This window comes from Adiantum capillus-veneris, chromosome 30 (genome assembly GCF_014529385.1).
Source record: "Adiantum capillus-veneris isolate H3 chromosome 30, ASM1452938v2, whole genome shotgun sequence".
In the NCBI taxonomy this organism is placed as follows: domain Eukaryota; kingdom Viridiplantae; phylum Streptophyta; class Polypodiopsida; order Polypodiales; family Pteridaceae; genus Adiantum; species Adiantum capillus-veneris.
The window spans coordinates 89,177,563-89,203,045 of record NC_140960.1 but is presented as its reverse complement, the minus strand read 5'-3'; the positions used below and the strand labels follow the sequence as shown (position 1 = coordinate 89,203,045).

At 43.2% G+C, this 25,483-nt stretch overlaps 1 protein-coding gene across 3 annotated transcripts; it reads left to right on the top strand.

The window, feature by feature from the left end:
- The first annotated feature begins 454 nt into the window (after window positions 1–454).
- Window positions 455–4,957, top strand: LOC147418371 (KIN14B-interacting protein At4g14310-like). 3 transcript variants are annotated; one of them, XM_086507286.1, is made up of 4 exons: window positions 455–1,790; window positions 1,884–2,894; window positions 3,246–3,955; window positions 4,048–4,957. In XM_086507286.1, exons 1-4 carry the CDS (start codon window positions 492–494, stop codon window positions 4,547–4,549), a joined length of 3,522 nt encoding a protein of 1,173 aa, XP_086363412.1. In that variant the 5' UTR covers window positions 455–491; the 3' UTR covers window positions 4,550–4,957. The 3 variants fall into 3 exon arrangements, with proteins under 3 accessions (XP_086363412.1, XP_086363411.1, XP_086363413.1); XM_086507287.1 differs by having other exon boundaries at window positions 810–945; window positions 1,047–2,894; XM_086507285.1 differs by having other exon boundaries at window positions 455–2,894.
- Window positions 4,958–25,483: the final 20,526 nt, after the last annotated feature.

Here is a 25,483-nt window from a genome sequence, read left to right as displayed (position 1 = left end):
CCATTTCCGAATATTCTACACTGGATCTCGAGTGTCCCTATGGGCGACCATTTTTTTTTTTACTTTGCCACTCCATTGACATCCTTGGTGTTTCCTTGCGTGCCATGTGACACTTTCAAGGCCCTTGGATTGGTCGTTGGCTTTCAAATCCTAACACAATCAGACAATGATAACAACCCAACACGACCAAGGTTAGGCAATGCAGGTGATAAGAGTAGTGTGAGGAAGTCTCTAGGAGGCATTCATGGACTTTTGGTCGATCGGGGACATGACAATGTATCGTTAGACCTATGTGGTGGCTAAACTCCACACATCATATTTGTCGACTACTGTTTGTGTTGTCATTGGCAACAATGGGCCTCTCTCTCTCCAAAGTTCCAAACTTTGAGTCCGCGCTTATTCGGATTTAAAATTTGGCGGGCATGTCACTTTAGAGCGTTCAGTTTCCCTCTTTGCTAACATCTGGCGGAGAGAGAGAGAGAGAGAGCGCAATGTCTCCTCAGCGGAGGAAAGGACGAGGGGGAGGGGCAGGAAAGGTCGCAGCGCTTCCTCCTTCATCAGCTGCACTTCTCTCCATTGATCCTTCCCCTTCTTCGCTCCCTCACAAGCCTTCCAGACAACGAAACAAGGCCCTGCCGGGCATCTTGCCTGCTTCCTGCAAGTCCTCGTCCACCTCTTCCTCAGTCCTCTGTGCAAAGTTGAAGTCCAAGGAGCGGCCCAAAGCGATCACTGCTTCTTCAGAAGCCTTTCTCTCTGCCACTAACTTATGCAATGCCCATGCAGCTCCCAAATCAAGAAAATGCGCAGAGTGCATTGCTCCACCTCATCCTTCCACCTCCTGCTCCATCTCTAAGCCGAGAAAGTGTGTGAATCACGAGAAAGTTTCCCTCTCTGGATCTGCGTTTGCACGTGCACGCACTCAAAAGGCTTTTCACGATAAAGAAGGTATGAAAGCTTCTTCTAAGCCTTCTCTTTTAAAACAAACTTCATCTCAAATAGGTACTAGTCATAGCAGCAGAAACCAAAGTTGCAGAAATTCACTGCAGAAAGAGGAGGCCAATCATGATTTTAGGCGGTCCACTTTGTCATTGCCATCACAAGTCAAGAGAATCGATGCTGCCGATGACAAAAGTGTCTTGCAAGGTATGCCAAATGAATGCCTTAATACTTTTTCATACAGACGATCATCATTTGAGGGGAACACTCGGGCAGATGGGCCTTTGTATGTCCTGTCACCTGATAGGAGATATTCCATGGGATCATGTGCGATGTCCATAACCACCAGTTTGCAATCTCAATGTGAAGAGTGCCTAGATGATGACAAGCATGCCGGGCTTTTTGATGGAAAGAGAGAAAATGACATTGATTGTGGTTCCGATGGAATCCTTTTAGGCCACTTTGCAGAACAGAGGGATGCAGTGACACTTGCTTGTCTTGGGAGGGACTTTGTGAAATTAACCTCTGATGGAGTTTCTGGGAGTCTATTGAAATGGCAGAATGAGGGAGTAGATGCATGCAGTTGTCTAAGTCGAAATTCAGGTGAATCTGCAGTTCCCGTAGGAACTACTGTGAGGGCCCCATTTGAGGCTCAAAAAGATCAGAAGATTAGCAACATATATGTTGAAGCATCAGATTCAAGGAAGAATAGTAGTTCTTTGTCCAGATCAAACAAGGAATCAGGTTATATTCATCCTGTTGATGCTGTCAGATCTGATACTCAACAATCAGCTGATGACCATTCCAATCACACTGCCTCTCTGCATCAAAGATTGGCACTTCTCGAGGGCAGAGTAAGTCAAATTGCATCAGAATTAAGGAAAACCAAGGAGATGCTTGATGTTAATAACCCTTCTGGCTCTATGGCTTTGCTTTCTGACATTCAGGGGCAAATGTCCAGCATTGGACAAGCAGTGACAGAAAGGACAAATCCCACATTCTTTGCATTTCATAAGAATGCTTCCCTGGAAGAAAATGATCAAAATTTCTTTGAGCTCACCATTGGCTCATCTTGCCAAGAATCAAACCCTCCATTCAGCATAACTGTTGATGAAGTCAACAAACCTGCAGTCACCGAGTTGTCACATCGGAATCAACCATCAACTTTGTCAAATTCAACCTCTCGTAAAACTGAGAGGCTAAAATATGATCAGCAGGAGCTTGAGGATCGCTTGTTTCCCCACAGGAAGCTTCTCAGGAGTCGTATCTCCCTTCAAAACGGAGTCATGGAAAGCAGGGCTGCTTTGCATTCTAAACTGGAAAATGGTGTCTCCCAGAGCTTTTCTGCTAATGATGTACATATTGCTGGTCTTATTCATTTGTCTGTAGGCAATCAAACAAGATTAAGGCCCATGAATGGCAAAGACCAATGTTGCTCGAGTATACTGGAAGTGCGGAATGAGATCAAGTTTGAAGCACCCCACTTGAATGAAAGAATGTGTCCAAGTAACTGCGTGAAGTTTCATCTCTCGGAGAAGTGCTTTGTAGATAATAATCCTCCAACTGCTATCAAAAAGGCCATCTCAGATCTCGATGATCCTGGAGAACTAAATGGTGGTGCACATCGCCCAAACATAGGAGGACCCCTTGATCTGAAAATGCTGTGTCCTCCAGGACAAATTGCTCCCTACCTTGCAGAAGTTGGGATGGAAGAGGCAGACAGAAATCTGCAATTCTTGCAATGTGATGAAACTTTACAATTCAACAGTTCTGACACATATGTAGATCTTGCACCAGATAATGAGTTGGAAGTGGAGTCTGATGAGATGCACTCTAGTCCTCTTTGCCCCATTGGCCAGAGGGTTGCCACAGGAGGGTGGTATGCATGTGATGGTGAAGCCATTGTGCTTGTACATGATGATGGTTGCTGCTCATTCTACGATGTTGCCAATATGGAGGTATAGTACTTATAGACTTCAGTGCTTGTTAAATTTTCCATCTTTTGATGTCAGTGATTGTTCATGATGCAAAACTAGCATCAAAGCCACTTTTGCTTAGAGGAATTGATAGATCTAGGCTGAGAAACATTTAGGGTGGCAATGCCTTGCACTAGTTGTTATGTTACTCAAGAAATAAGAGTCAAACGACAACCATGGGTAATTCCTTTGTGGTCTTGCACTGGTTGTTATTTGACTCAAAAAGTCAAACAACAACCATTGGTAATTCCCTTGTGGAACTTGTGAAATAAGGAAGTTTTTTTTTTTGATATGACTTTTTACTGCAAAATTTCATTTCCTTTGATCTTGCAGGAAAAAGCTCTTTACAAATGTCCTGAAGGATATCCTACTATTTCATGGAGTGACTGTTGGATGATAAGAGCTCCTGGATCAGATGGACCCGCCAAGACATATATTGTGGCTTCAACCTCTGGAAGTGCATTAGATGCTGGGTTCTGCTCATGGGATTTCCACAGCAAAGCATTAGCAGCACATCATATAGAAAACCACTTCACTTGTTTGGATCTCAATTCTTCACCCCAATGCAGCCCGCCTAAGAGGTCTCCAGAACTTCAAACTTCTTGCTTGTTACGTAGCTTGGCGTCAAATCGTGATAGCACTGCCTGCCACAGTTTTGGGTCTTCCATGACACGGGCAAATGTTTGCTTCTCTGACCCAAGTGTGTATAATGAGTCCTCTAAATGGTGGTATAGGCCATGTGGACCTCTCATGGTTTCGGCTGGAACCTCCCTTAAGCAAGTTGCTGTTTATGACATCAGGGATGGAGAAAAAGTCATGACTTGGGAGACCAAGCAACCAATCAAGTGTCTTGACTATAGCAGTCCCGTGCAATGGAGAAACAATGGCAAGCTTGCTCTGGCTGAGGAACAAGCAATCAGCATATGGGATGTGAACAGTTTGAATGCGCAGGGCCTTCATTACATAGAGCTACCCGGAAAAAGAGTTTGTGCGATGCATGTGCATAATGCCGATGCTGAGTACAGTGGGGGTGTAAGGCAAAGGTTAAATTCTCTCTCTCTCTCTCTCTCTCTCTCTCTCTCTCTCTCTCTCTCTCTCTCTCTCATATCTATAGTCTGTATGTTGGTTATTGCAGGTTGAGTTCTTCGGATATGGAGGCCTTTGATGGAATTTGCTGTACACAGGATAACATAAACATTCTCGATTTTCGTGTGCCCAGTGGGGTTGGAATTTGTCTTCCTACACCAAGGCAGGAGATGCAGTCTGTGTATGCCCGAGGAGATATGGTCTTGATCGGTGGGAAGAATACAACATTGAATCGATGCTTTATGCAACAATGGTCGGTTCGAATGGCACAGCTGGTTTGCACATACGCATTTCAACCTGCTTCCCATCAACTGCACCTTTCAATCCCTCAAGTATGGGGGAACTCAAACACAGTTATGGCTGTGAATGGGACTGGTCTACATATTTTCAAGGGACACACAGAACTTACAAATGGGCATTGTGGGTTGTCTGAAGTGAAGGAGGTGAAAGGAATGCCTAATCTTTTTAACCCTTCGTTCGATTACTCCAACAGGCAGGTTCTGCTAATTTCCCGAGATAGGCCAGCCCGTTGGTGCTATTGGGCAATGTAGAAAATATTTCTCTGAGGTTTCTGATGTATGTGTTTTCGTGTCTATATCGCTCTCCTTTCTACCTACCAACAAGTATTGGCTCACTTGAAGCCTGAAATGACTATGTACACATGGAGGAGTTTGCCTTTAGTTAAGCCTCCAGTAATCTCTATAAGTTGAGCTTATTTTCTGTGTATAGCTGAAGATACATGGTCAACTTACCCCTGAAGTCTGTGCACATATGGGTTTCGCCTTTTTCCCTTGAATTCTTCCTGCATTTCCTTTCCACAAGTCCAGTTGGTTTATTTACCAATCACCATTTGTATTGTGTGTTCCACGTACTCTTGCAGTCCAAGTATTGTACCACTTGCCATGCCCAATTCATGAGTTATATACCTGGTCAATTTCATGTTATCTTCTCAATCACATCATTATATTATGGACCAGAGACTTGATTAAAAATTTCACAGTTTTGAGTGTTTTTGGGCATTGTTTCATCACTTGATGTGTATTGTGTAATCTTTCAATCTTGCCTTTAGGAATCCAAACCAGAAGCTTGGCTCATACATCTTGAATCCATGCTGTCTTTCCTCTTTATATCTAGCTAGGCTCAAGTCAAAACACCATGGTTAGCATGAGCTCTCTAGCTTGTAACTTGTAATCTGCTCATCTTGCACCTCATGAAGTGGGTGAGTGTTAACGAAAAGACTTCATGAGAGGGAGATACATCCTTGATGCCATCATTCATCTCTGTGAAGAAATAGAAATGACATGGAAACAACACAAGAATGTCTTCCTTAAGATTGATTTTGGCAAGGTCTATCATAGGTTAGAATGGTCCTTGACTCTAGAATCAGTTTCAGCCATAGGATATGGACAAATTCTGTGAGTTTTGCCATATCCTTTTTGGAAATGCTTGACTCAGAATAATAGCAAATGAACCCTCCGACTGGCTAGATCAGTTAGACAAGGTTGCCCCCCCTTGCTTTCCTCCTATTTGATATTGCAAGGGATGGTGTAAATTGCTTGGTCAAAAGTCACATGGAAAGGGGCACACTCCATGGGATCAAAAGAGGAACAAAGAGTTTTGCCTCTCACAATGTGCTGATGATACTAATGCATTGGTTGCCAATGGCCCTTGCTCTCTGAAGAGCTTCTAGGAGTGTCTCTCTTTGTTTTGTGCTAACTCTAGCTCAATAATCAACCACATTAGATAGGGATCAAGTACTTAGGGCCTACCCCCCTTTAGTAGATCTTAGACCAGAGTTGTAGCATCATCCTAGAAAATTCTATTTTTGAGCTACTAGGCATACTGATGGAGTCCAATGCCACAAATGAAATAGAGGTGGGATTGGACCTTTGTACTCAAATTGGAAGGGTGGGCAGAGGCATCAAACATTTTATTTTGGCCTCTTTTATGCTGTACTTCCTAGCTTGCTAGAGGTTCTGAGGTTCATAAACTAGCTACAGATTGTGAGCCCTTCAATTGTCTTATTCAAATCAGGCCAATCGGCTTGCAGGGTCCGTAATTGTAATTTTGTTTAGCAGGTGCCCTTTCCACAAGAAGATTTAGAAATTCTCATGTAGGAGAACGGAGTCTTTTTCAGTGTTTTTCATACAGTGCATAACATCATGAGCTTCTGCTCGAGAGGCACCACATACCTAGCAAGGTACAATTGGGGGCAGGAGACCACCGGCCCCCCCATCGGACCGGCGGCCCTTGCCCCCAATCGTACCAGCTAGGTATGCGGTGCCTCCCTCACAGAAGCTCATGATGTTGAGGTAAGTCACAATGTGGGAATTATTGTGAGAATTTGTCCAAAACTTCTTGTGTTCTCTCCTAAGGGTTCCTCATTCTTCAAAGGAATACATATAAACCCTTGATCTGGCTAAATCTTTAGTTGAACAAGATCATGTATGCCATTGGACCTATCTTGGCAATCCCTCCAATCCCCTCTTATTACATGAGGAAGAAAGCCAGTAGGATTGGCCAAAAAGTGCTCAACTATGGAACATTGTCAAAACGCAGAGGACTCATCTCCTTTGAAATAGCTATGGAGTGGAAGTTTGCCCATTCTCTCTTATTTAGAGATCCCTAATGCAAAAGCCTTTTAATGGGATAGAGGATTTTCCCTGTCCTTGAGCCCTCCACGTGAAAGTCCAGGGAGGGGGGGCTGCACATCCTGGCCATCCATCTAGCATTCATTAAGGCCCGTGTCACACACGGGCGTTGGACAAGCTCAAAAAGAACCTCTTAGAGTGCCTCTTGTGTCACACACACGGACAACTTCAAAAAATACTTTAAAGCTTGTCACTACTGCAACGACTCAACGCAAGCCAGTTGGTAGTGCATTGCTAGCAGGGTCAAGTTGGGTTGAAATTTGCATAGGGTCGCACCCTAAAAGCAGCTCTCTTGGTTGTTTGAGCACTTTCTCTTACTTCTAAGATTGGCATGGGGTAGGGAGCTCTCTTGGTTGCTCTGACCCTTCATTCTTACGCCAAGTGGACAAGAGCAGCACACCAAACAAACCTCTTAGTTGTTATGAAATGATATTGTTACCTCCAAGTAGACTCCATTTGTAGTTAAGGCATATAATAGGGCTTGCTTAGTTGTTTTCAAGCCAACACTCTAACTCATAAGTGAGCATAAATGGAATCTTACTTAGAATTCACTAGTTGTGTATGAGCCAACAACTGTTACCACTTAGAAAGGAGAAGGTCATTGGTGAATTTAAGCGTAAATTGGTTGTGTTTGAGCTTTGATTCTTACCTTCATGTTCATGTAGAATTATGTTTTTAGGTCTCTTTGTGTTTTGAACTTGCACTCTTACTTCAAAGAAAAGATGAACAGTGGATTGTCAACTCGTGTACTTAGTTGTTCATGAGTTGGCTCTTTTTACCTCTGAGTAAGCTAGAAGCCTCATATGTTAATGTACACTAGTGAAAATTGTTTAAACTCTAAACTCTAGAATCCCTAAATTACATCGTAATGAGTGCACGTGTGCATGGAAGCGTGCATGCATGCGCGGTGTGGTGCGTGTGGGGAAGGGGAGAAGCACAAGCCGTTATGGGTGGAGCAGCCTCACAAGACTAAAGATGAGGAGCTTCTTATTCTCATATGTAATAAAGAATAAGGGTATGTACGAGTTCTCTCCGTCGTTCCCAGCATGTGGTGCATCAATTAGGTGGCCATGGTGATGCCTACGCGTGGCTCTTGCCCGATGGTACGCGGCCCTTGCCCGACCATGTAACATGGCTAATATTTGGAAGGGATAAGCACCTCCCCCTGTGGGCCCTCTGGTGTGTCGAAAAAAAAAGAGAATAAGGGTATGTACACACATGGGCGGCGGCCGGGCATTGGACGTTCGGGCGGGCAAAAGGCGTAGCGCCTTTACCCCAACAATCTCCCACTTAAAGGCGATGCGCCGATGAGTGAGGCCTACTAGCTAAACTACTAGTATGTACAAGAAAATAGGTGAGAGACTCTCTCAACCTACACCTACCATTGGCTCACTCTGTCAATCTACACGCAGTCGTATTGGCTCTGGTGGTAAGCTAGTGTGCATACCCACGGTAGAACCTGCATGTAAATCCAGTAGACAACTTTGTATGGTCTGCAAAGCTCCACGAAGCGTCATGCTAGTGTCAGCCACTGTATGACTGAAAATCCCTGCTGCAAATGCTCCCACTGCAGCTGCTAGGTCGGGCCTCGACAGTAACAAGTCGAACATGAGACGCCCGAACGCTGACGAAATCTGCACAAGAGTGGTTGTACTCGCCTCCCCTGTGCTATTTGCAAAAGCTGCATCCTTAGGACTACCCATCACGTATGGATGTGTCAACACCGACACTGGGGAAGCTACGTCCCTCTCACCCATGGACAAAACTGTGCATCCTGGCACCAACTCATTGGCCTCTAACATGAGCATGTCAAAAAACTCCATATCTGTCAGCTCTACCTGTGTCTCTAGGGAGAAGAACTGCTCTACCTCTGCCTGTACAAAGTCTGACAACACCTGCTATGTCTCACTAGAGCACTGCTGCTCTATCTTTGTCTCTACAATGTCTACTAGCATGTCTTGCATAGCTAAATGCTCCGTCTCCTGAGCATAATGGAGATCACTGGTGAAAAAGACACGTCTCTTCTCTCGCTCAAAGCATACTAGCAGCAAAACCGAGACTGCATCCTCACGAACCTCAGACACATGCATATGATATACCAGGCCGCTGCGGGCTCCTCTGGCAATCACGAGTGAACCGCAATGCATTTGGAAAGGCTGCTCTCTAAGCAGTACCTGACAACCAAAAGCTGCCAACTATCTCACTGAGATCAACAGCTAAGGAACGGAGCGCACATGTCATAGCGTGTATGATGCAGCACTAGGCAATGACAAACAAACATCTCCTACACCCTCTATGTCAAACACCGAGCCATCGGCCAATTGCACACAGCCAAGTCTCCCACTAGAAAATGTACTAAACCACTCACGACATGGTGTGATGTGGAAAAATGCATCGCTATCTAGTAACCACTGTGGAGAAAGTGTGCTAACCATAGAAAAATCTGCAAGAGGTACACTGGCGGCAAGTGTGACATCACCGTCACTAGCATAGACTGCCACTGGAACTGTCTCTCTAACATGTGTCAAAGCCGTATTTGCATCTCGCATACATCTCCATTGATGTCTCATACATCTGAAACAACGATGTCTAATGTGCCCTATGTGACCGCAATGCCAACAATGCAAGTATCGGCAAGTACGAGACAGCCGTCTCTCAATGTCACACATGTCTGCTGCCATAAGTAACGCCAAAATGGCAACAAAGTGGGAGATGACCACTACGCTAATCAAGCATAAACCAACCAGTAGCTCAATAGTAAAAACCTGTAACCTGCATGCTGTAGTCTCATGCTCGGAATATGCGTTGATGTGAGAACATGAAGAAAAATCAAAGGAAATTTGTAACCACTATGAGCATACCATAAATGTATGGCTAAGAACCAAAGTATGACAAGAAATCTGGGAAAAATATGACAGAATGTCCCCTGTAAACTGAGCAAAACCTCATGTACAATCTCAATCATAAACCATGCCAAACTGGCAACAAAGTGGGAGGTAACTCGACCACTATAAAATGCTCAAAAGCACGATCAATTGCATCAAAACTGACGCTCATATATGCCTAAAAGCAACTCCATAATCTGCAAACTCTGCAAGCATAAACTGGGACAAACTGCTCAATCGAGCGTAAAGCGCATAGCCATATACGCTAGTAGAGAGCAAACTAGCTCAAAATGCATCCCACGAGAGAAACTGGTTGCAAAATATCTGCAAAAACCTGTGAAACCTGTGACTGTCTATCTGTAGCCACACAAGCATACACAATCATAATCCTCACTCCTGTGAGGGTGGGTACAAGAACACCAAACTGTGTCCAAACTGACAAAACGTGTCAAAGTGAGAGTAAGCACTCGATCACTGTCAAAGTGGGAATATATCGACCAGTGTAGAAGATGGCATAACACTGCAAACTTCTATGGCGAGAAGACGGGGAAAAATGAAGAGAATTTCCTTTGCAAAATGAGTCAAAACTCAACGCAAATCGCAAGCCAAAAAACTGCACAGAGTGGGAGTCAACTCAACCACTAAACCATCAGAGACCAAACTGTGAATACGTGCAAACCATGGCGAGAATCTGGAAAAAATCCGGCAGAGTTTTTCCTAGAAACCGAGCAAAAACTCAAAAAATCTCACCAAATTGCATGAACTAGACACACAGTGTCTCAGTAAATAGATCCACAAATGGTCTACATACGCTGCCAAAAGCCTAGCAAACTGGCTCACTCCTAATTGAGTGGCTCTATGGACGTGTACACGTCCAAAAAACACCTGTAAACCTGTAAATCTGCTACCTGCGAGCTATACCTAGCTCAAGCTGTATCCATATAAGCATACATAGCCTGAAACTGCACCAAACTGTGCAAAAAATGCTCTCTAGTGCTCCACACAAGCTGCTTGCAACTTGTAAGCAAAACCGTTGAAGAACTCGCAACTACTACCTCATTGATCGGCAAACACATCGATCAGAAACGCTGTCCAAGAGCTGTGTGTGCTCAAGGAAAAACCTGCTCTGGAATGGTCCGTCAGAGCCATATGTGTTGGTATGTGCGGTCGAAGCCGAAACTGGAGATGACCGTTGAAGTCGAAAAGCCAGGGATGGCCATCGGAGCCGTCTTCTGCCACTGGGTGGAAGTGCCAATGCTATGGCCGCCTGTGCTCGGAGTCAAGAAAACGCTCGATGTCGGCTTCCGCCGCCGTGTTAAAGCGCGCTAGTCGAATAGCTGCCTGATCAATGTCGAAACCGATGCACCGGGACGGCTAATCACCGAGCTCAAGGCCGATGCCGAACCAACGCAAAACGAAGAGAAGAATTGCTAAAGCCGAGCTGCTAAATCAATGTTGTAAACTGATACCAATAGCCGATGCTCAAAGCCATGGAGGAGAAACGCTACAAAATCGTCGAATCACTGTCGAAAACTACTGCCGATGTCGCCTCCCGCCGCCGAGTGGGAGTCTCTAATGCCGAGAAATGCTGAGGAAATGGGCCGATGTCAGGGCTTACTCGCCGCCTGTAGTAGCCGTACACAATGTGTTTGCTCTCTACGATCAAGAGAGCTTGCCAAACCTCTCTATCTCTCAAGTTCTCTCTCTCTCACTTTTTTTTTTGCTCGCCAAGCTCGAGGGTTGATTCGGGGGGGGGAGGGGTTTAACCCTTGCACACGAGGAGTCGGGGTTTGTCAAGGGGCAAGGTGTCAAGGCCCCTAGTGGGAGTGGGCTCTTGCACACAAAGGTGTGTGAGAGTCAATTTAACAAAAAAAAAAAAAAACTCCAATTCCCTGCACAAGAGTTTGACGAGCTCTGTCGATCGTCTGAGTGTGTGTGTTCTGTTGTAGCACTGGTCGACCCCAATGGAGTGTGCTCTCTCTATACTCGATCTGCCCCAATGGAGTAGCGCTGTCCGATCTGCTCCCAATCTCCAAGCTTCAATTTAATGCTGCCCCCAATTGCTCTTTGCTCAATTCTCCTGCAGTGCTCTCCAAGCTCTAAGGCCTACACTCGGGCCTGCGTGCCCCCAATTAGCTCTCCTTAGAGCAAAATTGCCTCTCCAATGCTCGGTCTTGCTGCCCACTGTCTACTGCAATTGAGTGTGTGTGTGTGTGTGTAACCAACACATAAGCAACTCCCTCCAAGCGTGCTCAATTCTCAATTGCTGTCCGGATTTTGCACTTCCTTAGCGCTGCCCAAAAGTTGCCGTGTCTCCAATTCCTGCTCCCGGTTCTGAGATGTGCTGCCGACCTGGTCCAATTTGTACACCATCACACAACCAACTCCCTCGCAACCCGATTCTGCACTGAAGCTTCGACAAGCCTTGCACACACAAGCCTCTATGGCCGATTTCCTGCAGTCCTTTGGCTTAGTTGCCCGAAATGCTCACGAGCCTTGCAATTGCAGCTTCCAAGCTCTACCAAGACAAGCTTTCCAAGAACTCTATCTGTTCCTGCACATCTCTATTTTTACAGAGATGCCTTGCTACTCTCAAAGATTCCTTCTTCTCCTCGAGAGGAGCTACGCACGACGCTAGAGAATCCGCGATCCACGATCTTGTCCAGGTGCTCATCGAGGAGCTCCGATCCAACGCCGTCGAGTAGGATCTGTTGACGTCGAGCTCAAGCCGCCATGGCCAAGCTTCTTTGCTCCCATATCTGTTGCCGGGAAGCGATCGCCCGCACGCGGTTCGTCTCCGAAGCTCTGATACCAATTGATGAGTGCGCGTGTGCACGGACGCATGCATGCGCGCACGGTGCGGTGCATGCATGGAAGGGGAGACGGTGTGGGTGGAGTAGCCTCACAAGACTAAAGATGAGGAGCTCCTTATTTTCATATGTAATGAAGAATAAGGGTATGTACACACATGGACGGACGGCCAAACACTAGACGTTCGGGCGGGCAAAAGGCGTAGCGCCTTTACCCCAACACATTGTACTTTTGCAAAAATTACATGTACTTGGTTACTTATAGCACTTTTATGGATGGAAAAACTAATTGTACAATCCATGAACATTCTAGGAAGCATCAATAAAGTTGAAAGCGGTAATAAAGCTTGCAAAATATGGTGCAAGGAAAGGAGTGGGAATATGTGCAACAGCTTCATCGTGGAAAAACTATATCCAAGCTCCAATGCAACACACATGCAGCTGTGTTTTCAACAAGAATGCAACTCACATCAAAGAGCACCTATTTGGTGTTGGCTTAAATGTGTCAGATTGTGGAGCACTGCTTGCTGACATTTGGGCTCACTTTTTAGGCTATGTTAAGCAATGCATAGAGAAAGGATGGCTTCCTAAAAGACAAAAACTTGGGCTAGATATAGCTGGACCCTCTAACCAAGCCTTGATGGAAATATGTGAGGATGTGAAGAAGACAATATAAGTACACGAGGGCAAATAGACCAGTGTTTGGAGGCTCCTTTGTCAAGTGTGGCAGGATCAACACAAGTGAGCCCAAGTGCAAGAAATAGGCCCACTTTCCCACAAATATTTACAACAGCTTTATAAAAGCAAAACATGTACACATTGCACCTAAAGTGGACGAAGACATTCATGGAATGTGGGATTTCATTCAATGTCATGAGAAATCCTATTTTAAGGAATGCTTTGATGTCCATTGGAAAAAAAAGGGTTTGCCATACCTGAATTTAATAAAATGCACACAAGGTATGTTGATAAGGTTAAGGGCACCACAAACAAGATACTCAAGCAATTTAATAAAATGCACACAAGGTATGTTGATAAGGTTAAGGGCACCACAAACAAGATACTCAAGCAAATAGGGCTTGATTTTGTGCCAATAATTGACTGCTTCATAGTGCTGAATGGATGGACCAACTAACTGTAAAAGAAATCATTGATGAACATATTGGTAATTTTTCTAAGGGCTCAATGTTTTTGGAGGAGATTGATACCTCTCTAAAAGAGAAGACAATGACCTTTTTAACAAAGGTGTATGAGCATTCCATCAATAGTGTAGGGGCCCTCAAAATGTTACAATAATTGTGACCAACAATGCCTTCAACTACAAGGATGTAGGCTTGGCCATCCAAGAGAAGTACTCTTGGCTACGTGGGTACCATGTGCGTTCCATACGTTAAACCTTCTCTCAAAAGAAATTGGAAAAATTCCATATATAAATCAAGTTTTGCTAGACGCAACCATGTGGTGAAATTTATCAGGGAGTACTAGTTCACCTATGCCCTATTTTGGGGCGTCAGCTAACAAGGCTCTCCAAATCTTCTATGAAGCTTGCTTTGCAATTGCATACTATGTTTTGGATGGTCTATAAGTTGTTAAAGTAGCATTGATTGAGTGATCATTGATCAAAGATGGGAGGGATGGTTCTCAAAGTATCCAAGATATCAGGATGCTACCCAAAGATATGTGGCTCTTGTCCAATCGCCTATTTTGGGTGCAATACAGAGAAGCTATGTGGTATTAGCAAGCCTTACATGGAGCTCTTGAGGATTGTTGATCCATCAAATTTGTAATTGGCAAGGTGTATTGGTTGATGTCTAAAGCTATCAGAAAAACAAAATAATTAAACCAATTTATTGCTAGAGAGAAGGTGCAAGTAGCGACGAGGGCTACAAAAAGATGTTGGCTCTAAATGCCTACATGTTTGCATGGGGTGGCATTTGTTTTGGACCCCAAATTCCAACTACATGGTGAAGGCTCTAACAGAGAGGTCATGGGAGACGTCCAAAATATATGCGACTTATTGCTCTTGAGCGATGAGGGTGACAAGGCTTTCGACCAATGTGTTGATTACGCTAATAGAGAAGATAAATTCAGAGATCCACGACGAGAGGTCGTGGGAGACTTCCAAAAGATATGCAACCTGTTTCTCTCGAGCAATGAGGGCAATGAGGATTTCCACCAATGTGTTGATTACGCTAATAGAGAAGGTATATTTAAAGATCCATGACACCTTGAAGCAATTAAAAAGCAGTGTAGTGGAAAGAACATGGGGGAGACAAGGTGGAACTCTAGCATGTGACCATTCAAATGTCATTGACTGCAGCCTCTTGTGAAAATTGCAAACGCAATTGGCCTACCTATGATTTCATTCACTCCAAGCATAGAAATTTCCTTAATCTTGAGTATGCCAAGGACCTTGTGTATATGGTGTACGCTTTGCCATACGTGTCAAAAGTTGGGAACTTGCCTGTGCACTGTGTGCAAGCCTCGAAAGGCTGCACACACACAACTAGAAGATCCTAGCAAGCTCAAAGGGGTAGGGGTGTGTCACTCACCGCTCAATGCTCCTGTCGTGAAGGATCATGTGCTGCGAAGAAGAAGGAACCACCGCTAATGCCGTGCTCAACCGCCTCGCCCGCTGCCGATGCCACCGCAATGCTCGATCACACACACACACACACACACACACACACTCTCTCTCTCTCTCTGTCTCTCTCTCTCAAGAACAGACACACACACACACACACACACACCCCTGTGAGCACACGAAAGAGAAGGAGATAGAGATGGAGCAAGATCACTTCTTAGCTTACATCTCAGAGAATGAGGATTTTTAGGTCAAATGGACCTTTTATAAGAGTTTGGCCCCTTCACACATGGGCGCCCACAGTGGCCGGTCATTGCAAAACTACTGTAAAAATAAGATAAATGGTGCGCCTCTCATCGATGATCACCTACACACCTATTGGACCGACAAGCCCGGTCCATGACTTAATCAAATAAATAATATGCGTCCGTCGAAGGTGATAGGGTGTCTGCGAGAGTTAACATGCCCCCCTTCATGATGTAGATTCTGTCCTTGGAAGCTATTGAGATGAGGCCCGTTGGTCGAGTTGGAACAACATTCGAGATTGAATGTCCTTAACCTTCTTCAATCACTACAAAATCGGCCAAAATTGTCATAGTAAGTGCATTCTCATCTACAATTAAAAAGCATATGGAGTTGTAGGCACACAAATTGATTGGTGATAGAATATTAAACAATTTGTCAACAGTAAACATTAAATTGTAATATAATCAAATGCATAAACAGTTGTAAAGGTAAAAAACTAAACAAGTCTAGGGTCGCTAATATCGCATGACTAATTCCCTTTTCTTTGGACCCCCAAAGTCTTTTCACATTGATTTACTTTTGATGTGTGCTTATTTTGTATGCCTTGGGTTTTAAATGGTATATGGCCAAGAAGCAGTTATGCCATGGGAGTTTGTAATTCCTAGTCTACGCGCAGCTTCCCAAGAAGGTTGGGATGGTAACTCTTTAGTTGAGCGCTTATATATCCTTGAGGGATTAGATGAAGAAAGACCCTCATCTAAAGATATCAATGTTGGTGATAAACTACTTATGTATGGAGTGAGTAACGAGAAGAAAAAGTTGAAATATGTAGTAAAAGAACCATAAAGAGTATGTGAAATCACCCCACAAGGTACCATTCATGTGAAAACTCTTGATGGAGTTGAAACCATTGGATTCCTCAATGGGAGCAAATTTAAAAGATATTATGATCCTTTAAGCCAAGAGGAGCTACGTGCCATCCATAAAAAAAAAGCAGCCAAAGCACAAACAAAATTGAAGAAGATACAAGCTCAAGCTGAGGCTAAGGAGCAACAACAACTCATAAGACGCCAACGAGAGGCCAACCTTGGAGTTACACATGCATTCCAAGTTGAAACAGAGGATGATTGGTTAAAATTTGACACACCTCTACGATACCCTATTGAACTAAATAGCCCCTATGGGAAAGTGCTATATAATGCCTTGTTAGACACGGGTGCTAAATATAATCTGTTGTCATATGGGGTGTGATGTCAGTTAGGAAAGTCATCCCTATCTGTGAGTACTATCCAAGTCAAGGGTGTCAACAAAAAAAAAACTACGATTTTTGGAATCTGACACACTTCTGTCAGTTAGGACAACAAGGTTGTAGATTAAGACTTTTTGGGCATGCCTGTTGGAACTATGGAAGGTAATATAATTCTAGGACACACGTGGATGATAGCGACCAAATGCACTATTGATTGGGGGACAGGAGTGTCACAACGCATAAACCAACTCTTAGCCCTGTCACTCAAGTCATAGTCCCTGAAATATTACCTCCCGAGGAAATAAAACCCAAAATAGTGCATGTCCAGGAAGTTGAACCATATGTCCCTATAGCCCAACTCTCTAGAGCTTCAACTTTTGTAGTTGAAACAAAGCTTGAGACACACAAAGCGCATCCTAATATAACAAAGAAAACATACAAGTGGGTCCCTAAAGCTTCTTTAGCGACCATAGCTGATGCTAAAAAACAGGAGCCTTGTAAGAAACACCCCACTCGCTCCCAGAAGTGTAAGAAAACATTGCGTTGGATTCCTAGACGACTATTGGAAACCCAAGACTACTATCAAGGAAATGATCAAATTTGGGTGCCAAAACGTAAATTGTGTTCTTACCTGTCACCTGACCCATGTGAGTCAAATCCCGTGACAATAAAGCCAATTGAAGATCGTGGGAAAGGAAAGATCACAGAACACTATACACCTGATCTGGAGCTAGTTTGGGTACCGAAGTGAGAAAGGCTTGTTTCGCTCAGCTCAACCATAGAAAAAACGAATGAAGCTTCTTGCTTTCTTGTAGTTCGTATACAAAAATAGAAGCTTCGACACAACCTCCACCTACCATTGTACATATCCATACAAACAAGAAATAGTTTGCACCTCCCGTTGTAAGTTCACCACCTACAACAATGTTACAAATAAAATCATGGGAGAGTACCTTACCACCCTTGCAACTAGATGAAATACCTAGGGCGGTCAAAAACTATTGGTCAAAGTCTTCACCCAAGAAAACTTGGAACAATTGGTTTCAAAAGGTGACGATATCATTCCAAAAGGTATGATCTACCCAAGGAAGGGGGGAGTGTTTGCTGACATCCATCATTCACTTACTCCCCTCTTAACCTTCCTCCCTGACCTCTCAATCTCTAATCTTAGGGAATGTATATATAAAGCCTTATGCTCACAAAAACCAAAATAGAAAAGTAAAAGAGCAAGAGCCACCAAGTAAAAATTTAGAAACCTACAAGTTCTATATATGACACAATATCATAAAAACACATTATGCATAAGGACACGAGCTTTTGACATGACCCTTATAAATTTGCACACTAATCGTCATCTATCTGTGTGTACAGATATGGCTAGTACGATAAAGTCATCCACTCCTACCTTGGGTCAGAGGTACCCTCTTTACTTTTCACAAGTGTTTCACATAGTCTACCCGGTGCTTGCATGTGAATGGAATTTGGTAGGTACACTAGCATGTGAGAGGAATTTCTCCCATTGCACAAACCTACCCTTTTGACCAAGATGACTATAGACGTCTAGTGACCTTCTTAGTAAGCATTTGTGCCTCTAATGATGAAGAAGATTTACATGATTACACGAATGGCACGTATGGTCTCATGGATGATGACTTTGTTTTTCTCGACGATGATGAGGATAGGGGTTTAGCCTTAGGGTTACCTCCAAATCTCTACAATATCTTGTTCCCTTGATTCTCTGGGGAGGAGGGGGTGCAAATATTTAGGTTAGGGTTCCTTATGTTGTTTGATTGTGTTTAATAAGGGTTGGTGCCTCTTCCCACTGATGTGCCTCCTAGAGGTATTCTTTGTGTTTCCTAGTGTGTACAGGAACGTGTTGCTGCTGTTAGGATTTTGAACTTTATGGAATATTTCTCTCATTCACTCTTCGAATAAAGCGCGATCATCAACACGAACAGGTTTTTCTTGTCCATTAGCATTGCCTCTTTTCTCCTTTCTTTGGATCCATGTTTGTATGCTTTAAATGGATTGGTAGCACAATATTTAACACATTCGCTTAGATTACACATTAGATTCTATATAATTTTTTGTCATAATCCTTGTGTCTAGATTTCTGAATCAAGCAGTCTGACTAAGATAGTTTGACCAAGTTAGGAGTTAGAGATCTTCTCTTAATACCATGGGGAATGCCTTCCTAATAATCAAGGGTTACTTTAGACTCTTAATCCAATTTAGGCAGCATTGTGTGCAATGTACTAGGGCTTTCTGGTGGGATTAGTCCCTATTAACCTTTAGCTTAAGTATTATAAAGGGAGTTTACTAGTGTGATGAGCCTGGGGAGGGTAACAGTGTCATATGACCCCCCAAAAGTTACAAAATTGAAATGTTGAAAACAAACAAACAAAAAAAATCAAAAGTGCCACAATGTAAAATCTTAATTTGGTACTTCACTCACATGTATTGCTTATGATGGTACTAGAGCCCTAGAGGTTCCTAGTGGTGGGCGCTTTTCCTTGAAAAGCAAAAATTGGTGTACAATCAATAGAAACTTTGTAAGAAGTACGGTACGCCCATATAGCTGATGTCAGCTTCAAATCCCAATCTGTGCGATGAGCTTTGACTGTTTTGTTCAAGATAGAAATTAAGGTCTTGTTAGTGCTCTCAGCTTGGCCATTTGCTCGTGGATAATAAGGCGTGGACTTATGGTGGGCTATCATGAAGTTTATCGTGAGTTCCTTTATCACTCCATTTATAAAATGAGTACCATTGTCACTCACAATCTTAAAGGGACAATCAAATCTTGTAATAATGTTCTCAAAGAGAAACTTGGCAGTTAACCTTGCATCAAGTCACATAGTCAGTGACAACAATAATATTTTGAGATTGAGTGCTACGAGCTGCCGAACTAATTAGGCCTACAAAGTTTAAACCCCATTTTTCAAATGGTTGAGTCAATTTAATAGGATGTAAGGGCATCTTATCCTTTCATTGTGTAATCTTGTAACCTTGGCATCCATCACATCCTTTTGCAAAAAGTAATGCATCCTTGAACAAGGTAGGCCACCAATAGCCTGATTGCAACACCTTTCTAGCAATTAGTTCCCCTGAGACATGTCCTTCGGCTATACCCATGTGGGCTTCTTGAAGTATGTATAAATACTTATCCTCACGAGTCCAACCTCTAAGAATATCGTCCTTCCCTAGCTTGTAGAGATTTCATGCAATGAGAGAATAAGGTTCATATTCTTTTAACAATTTTTGAGCTATATCCTTACGAAGCTCCTTGGGTGGGAAACCATTAACTAGAAAGTGCACAATCTTCTCACTCCATTCAGGCATGGTCTCGACTAGGAATAGGGAAGTATCGGGCAATTCATCATCGCTCCAGGAGGGGCTTCACCATTGGGTATGCGAGACAAATGATCCACCATGACATGTCTTTTACTAGGTCTCATCACAACGGTGAAATCAAAATCAAGAAGAATTAACAACCATCATGTAATTCTTCCTGTGGAACAAGTTTTATTTACTAGATACAACAAGGATTGATGATCCACATAGAAAACAAACTTGTTGGCAAGAAGGTAGTAACAAAATTTCTTTACTGCATAAATAATAGGAAACCTTTCCGCTCTGTAGTGGTGTAGTTTCTCTCAGCATCATTCAATTGACGAATTGCAAAGCTAATGGGTTAGTCCAATTTATGTTCTCCTGGTTGAGCTATAACAAACCCAATAAGAAAAGTTTGATGCATCAATATGCACATCGGGTACTCATAGAATGGGAGCGCTTGTCAAGGTCTTTTTCAATGACTCATAAGCATGGTCACACTGTGCGGTCCAGTGGAACTCAATAAGAAGCTTGTACAAAGGACGAGCTATCTTAGCAAAGTTTAAAATAAACGGCCGATAATAATCAACATGACCCATGAACCTTTGAACTCCTTATAGTTTGTAGGTGGTGGAAAATCAGCAATGGCTTTAATTTTGCTCTCGTCTGTGGAAATACCATTTTTGGACACTATATGCCCTAAAATGACTCCATGTTTAACCCAAAATTGGCATTTAAAAGGGTTTAAGGAGATGCGATACAATCTACACTTCTCAAACACTTTTCATAAACATGATAGATGTTCTTTCCAAGAAGAATAAACACAAAGGTCATCTAAGAAAGCTTCGCAAAACTCCCTCAAATATTCTCTAAAAGTAGTGTTTATTAATCTTTGGAAGGTAGCAGGAGCATTGGTTAAGCCAAAAGCCATAACACGAGATGCGAACACTTCGAATTCGGTTATAAAAGCCGTTTTAGCTTGGTCCTCTAGTGCAATTGTGGTTTGATTGTATCTAGAGTACCCATCTAAAGAGCTATAAGCTTCCTTTCTTGCAACTCTTTCAAGCACATGTTCTGAATATGGCAAGGGGTAATGGTCCCTCTTAGTGGCGGCATTGACCTTCTTGAGATCCACCACATTTTGAGTCTTTTTTGGCACAATCACTATTGGTGGAGACACTCAATTTGAGTGCTCAATAGGATATATGAATCCGCATTTGACAAGCTTTTCAATCTCTTCTTGAACAATCTTTGCATACTTAGGATCCATTGGGTAGGGTCGTTGCTGGACTAGTTTAGCCATGCTATTCATGGGGATTGTGTGTTGCACCACGGAAGGTGGAACACCTTTCATATCATGATATGTCCAAGCAAATATATCCTTGAATTCCTTGAGAAGTTCTTTAAGTACATACTCCTCAGTCTCTGTCAGATCTTGGGCAATGAAAACAGGTTTGGACTCTTCTCCTGGGTCTGCTAACTCTATTTCCTTAACTATCACTGGACCGTCATAGACTCCATTACTTCCATCGATAGGTGTCCTCTGTGCCTTTGTATACACAACCTTATGTTACTTTGTGGTGTAGGATTTGCAATGTTCAGGTGCAGTGTGTAAGTCTATGGGGTCTTGTTGTTCTATGGACTGTGATTTCTCTTTCGCTTCCTTTTGTTGTTGAGCTAACTCTTGATTTTTTTGTCTCCTTACGGTACGGCTCAACTTTGGCTTCTTTGTAGCCTCTAGCTATGTGATTTCAATGGGTTGTGGACTTCACTACATAACGCTTTGAAGGTATTCACCCCAGTTATCTACCAACTTTCGATGAGCATCACATGTCCCTATATAGTTAAGCCATTCTACGGTGGATTTCTTTTCATTTATTCTAGCACGCCCATTTGCTAGATATCGTTGCCTCTTATATCTCTTACTCTTCTTGTCTAATTTTTGATCACGGTCAATTTCTAGTGAAGACTCACTAGATGAATCGCCACTTGAGTCTTCTGCTCCCTTGGATAGATTGCCATCTAGGGTACCACTGGGCCCTAAATGGTTTGTCCCCACATTTGCATTAAGATTTTTAACTCAGATTCTTCATCCTCAGAGTCAATTCCAATTGATGATTCCGACTCCAAATTGTGTGGGCTATAGTCTTGTGAGACGCTACTGGTTCCAATTCCAATCAAGCCTTCATCTTGTAGGTCATCAAAAGCTATATGCATTGCTTCTATCATATTTAAGGGTACAAGTTGTGGCATTTCATCCCCCTCAGGTGTTACCCAGGTCATTCCCCTATTTCCCCAAGTGTCTATGGTTGCTGCTAGGTGGACCCAATCAACATTGTCAGACTCAGTCATCCCACGTAGAACATCCATATAAGGAGAATCTTCCCCAACATCAATGTCCATTTTACATGTGTAACAATACTGCAATGGGGCCGAGTGAATTCTGGTGTCAGATCTATGATCAATTATAAATTATAAATCTGGTGTCAAATCTATGATCAATTATAAATATGTAGCCTAGAGGATGTGCTCGATTAATTACAAGATTCACTTGAATGACAAAATCTTGAAGCTACAAGTAGACATGGGTGGTTTCCTTCCTAGTGGTCCTTTTGGTCTCCATGGTTTCATTGAATCAGAATACTCTTCAACGTTCGTTCATATATATGGGATCGTCACCAGTTCCTATGTTGGTCTTTGAACTGGGGTCTGACTTCCCTGCTTTTTGCGATATCTTCCTTCGTGTTTTCTTCTTCTTCTGAGATTGGGCAATTGATGCCGTGTCTCTTCAAGAATATAATTTTGATTTTGGAGCACAGATCGTGTAAGTACATTTACTGGTACCTTAGGTGTATTTTGTGATGTCTCCTCCGTAATCTCAATCAAGTTTAATGGCGTGATCTTCGGTGCATTTGTATTATTCGGACATTGGGCAATCAAAGGTTCTATGCCACATCAATTACACACAAGTATCGGCATTGTAGATGTGCTCGCTTGATTGGTTTGCATTAGTGTAGCATTCTTTTGTAGCCTAATAGGACACTCGGCTACACAATGTGAACCCCCACACTCATAGCATTGAAGAGGTGGTCTCTTGGCCATGTAATTGATATTTTGGCCTCTTGTAGCAAGAGCAGCTAGTTGATAGACAAGTTTGACTTGTCCCCAATAGTCCTCCATGTAGTATTGTGGACTTTCTTCAAGTGCATCAATCCCATAGGCAATATTAGGGTCTATATCTTCCTCACAGCCTTCCAAACAAGCAGCAGATGACTCATAACCCACTTGATTCACAAAAGTGATTCTCGGATGTGGTGGTTGCGGTCCTGGCACTGGAGGTGTTAAGGGTGTTGTTTGAACAACATTTTGGGCCCTAGGGACCATGTGTTGTGATGTTCATTCAAGAGGTAGGGCCGGCATCAATGCAAGCACTCAAGGTGTGTCTGTCCATGTTAAGGTTGGTCTATTGGTCATCGCGCGCTTAAATACTATGAAACCCTTATCTTGATGACCATACCTCCCACATGCATTGCAATTCCCGTTAAATTTTACTCTAAAAGTAGGGCATTCACTGGTACTATGCGGATCATAGCAAACTGAGCACCATTGTTGCTCCCTTCTTGGATAGATATGATTGTTTTGTAGAGCACGATTGTCTCTAAGACTTTCTTGAATGGCCTTGGTGAGATCTACTAAAGTCATCTAAGATATCTTTGGCTCCTTAGCAATAGGCTTTAGGGTCATTGGCTGATGCCCGGATGCTTGCGAGCTAGTAGATTTAGGCTCAACAGACACTCTTTCTCCTTGAATCATTGAATTATCCTCCAATTGGATCTCATTGGTGGTGACTGTTTTCCAAGTGGTGATACCTCTAATGACTAGGCCATTGTAGATATCCTCATTTCGTAATCCCCTAACGTATCTATCAAGCAATTGGTTATTATTGAAGCGCTCATTTGGATTACAACAAGAATTCAAATGCTTCAAGCGACTAATAAAGTCTCTCACAGACTCTCCTTCCTCTCGTTGGGCTTTTTGGAGTTGAGATGCTAGATCCCAAAGCACTCCCTCTCGTATGTATTCTTTCAAGAGAAGTCTCCTAAGAGTAGGGTAAATTGTTTCTTCTTCCACCCTTAGGGTTTCATACCAATCCCCAGTCTTCCCACTTAAGGTTAGGCTTAAAGCATTACTCTTATGCAGGTCATTGTGTTCTCCTAGAGAATCACAAATTTGTTTAAACACTTCGATATGCTTTCTCACATCCCCGTCTCCACTAAATTTTTGTGTGAGCCTGGCTATTTGTAGTAGTATCCGTTGTGGATTGTAGGACATCTAACCAACCCACGTGATAGGTGTGACCTGTGTATAGGTCGGTTAGTGTTTCTGTTTGTAGTTCACAATCCCAGTTCTCATTTAGGAACATTCCATTTAGGATTGAGGTTCTAGGGGTGTCCTTTGAACTAGATACAATGTGGCTCTCCCGTGGGTTGACCCTTAGGGGTTGCTAATTCAGGAGCACTCGATTGCTTGCCTAACATGGATGTTGACATAGGGGCTTTCACTTTTAAATCTCTTCATTGCTCCACCCTATGTAAGCTCTCAATTTCCTTTTCCCTAGCCGCAATGATATACCACTCAACCTCTTGCACTTTGACAAGGCTTCTACCATCACGTAATATAACCTCGGAGGTGAATAGCTCTGAAGAGTCAGGGGGTTTAGTGAATGGAGTATTCACATGCACACTCTCTAGAGCATGGGATCTACTTTGGTCTTAATTGACAAATTTACTTTCCCACCCCCCTCATTTACATCATTAGCCCCATGTCCGGAGCGAGTGGCTCTACTAAAGGTTTCCTTCAAGCGGCTAAGCACACTTGGCCCAGACCATGGGCCCATGGCATGCATGTATTGGCTTGAGCTATCAATATTAGGCTCGATTAAACCTCCATGACATTGTAGTCAGAGGAAGAGTCACCAGATGCAATATGTGAGTCCTGAGTGGTACTACCGTGGGTTCTCGCTGAGGGCCTAGAGCCTAAGGTAGAGGAACAATGAGTGCCCGCATAAACGGAGATACTCTCTATGTGCCTGTCCTCTAGCACATGCCCAAAGTGTAGGTGCATGTGACCTCAACACTCTAGAAGTGTTGGTGAGGAGTGCCCATTAAGGCCGCTCACCTAGTTTTTTAGGTGTTTACAACCCAATTTTTTTGTTATTTTTGGTCCCTTTTTTTAACCAAGAAACAAAACATGGTGTGTGATAGCTCAAAATGAGTGTCTTGGCTAGGGGGATGTACTGTGCTTTACAGCCCTCGATTTGGTTACGTACAACCCTCAAAATCCTAAAACTAGTCTTTTCCTAGGTGGAAAGAGGACTCGATTTAGTAAGTCCAAATGGTGAGTGTGAAGGGGATGGTGGAGGAATTGAGGAACTTGTCCCACATGCCCTCCCTTCACTTGAGGTCCTAGTCTTTATATATAAAGTAGTGTGTATAGTATATCATAAGATTGAGGACTGAAGCCTGGGCTTGGGCTCGCGCTCGGGCTCGGGCTCGGGTTTCGAGGAATGATCCCAATGCTTCCTTTTAAGATAATGGTTTTTTTAAAATTTTTGTTTTGAGTTTTCGTTTTAGTCTCAAATATCCCAAGTGTTTTTTTCTAATTTTTTTTTTATAAAAAAAGTGGCTGCGTGGACACCGAGCTCTCACGCGCACATAGCAACTCCTGCAA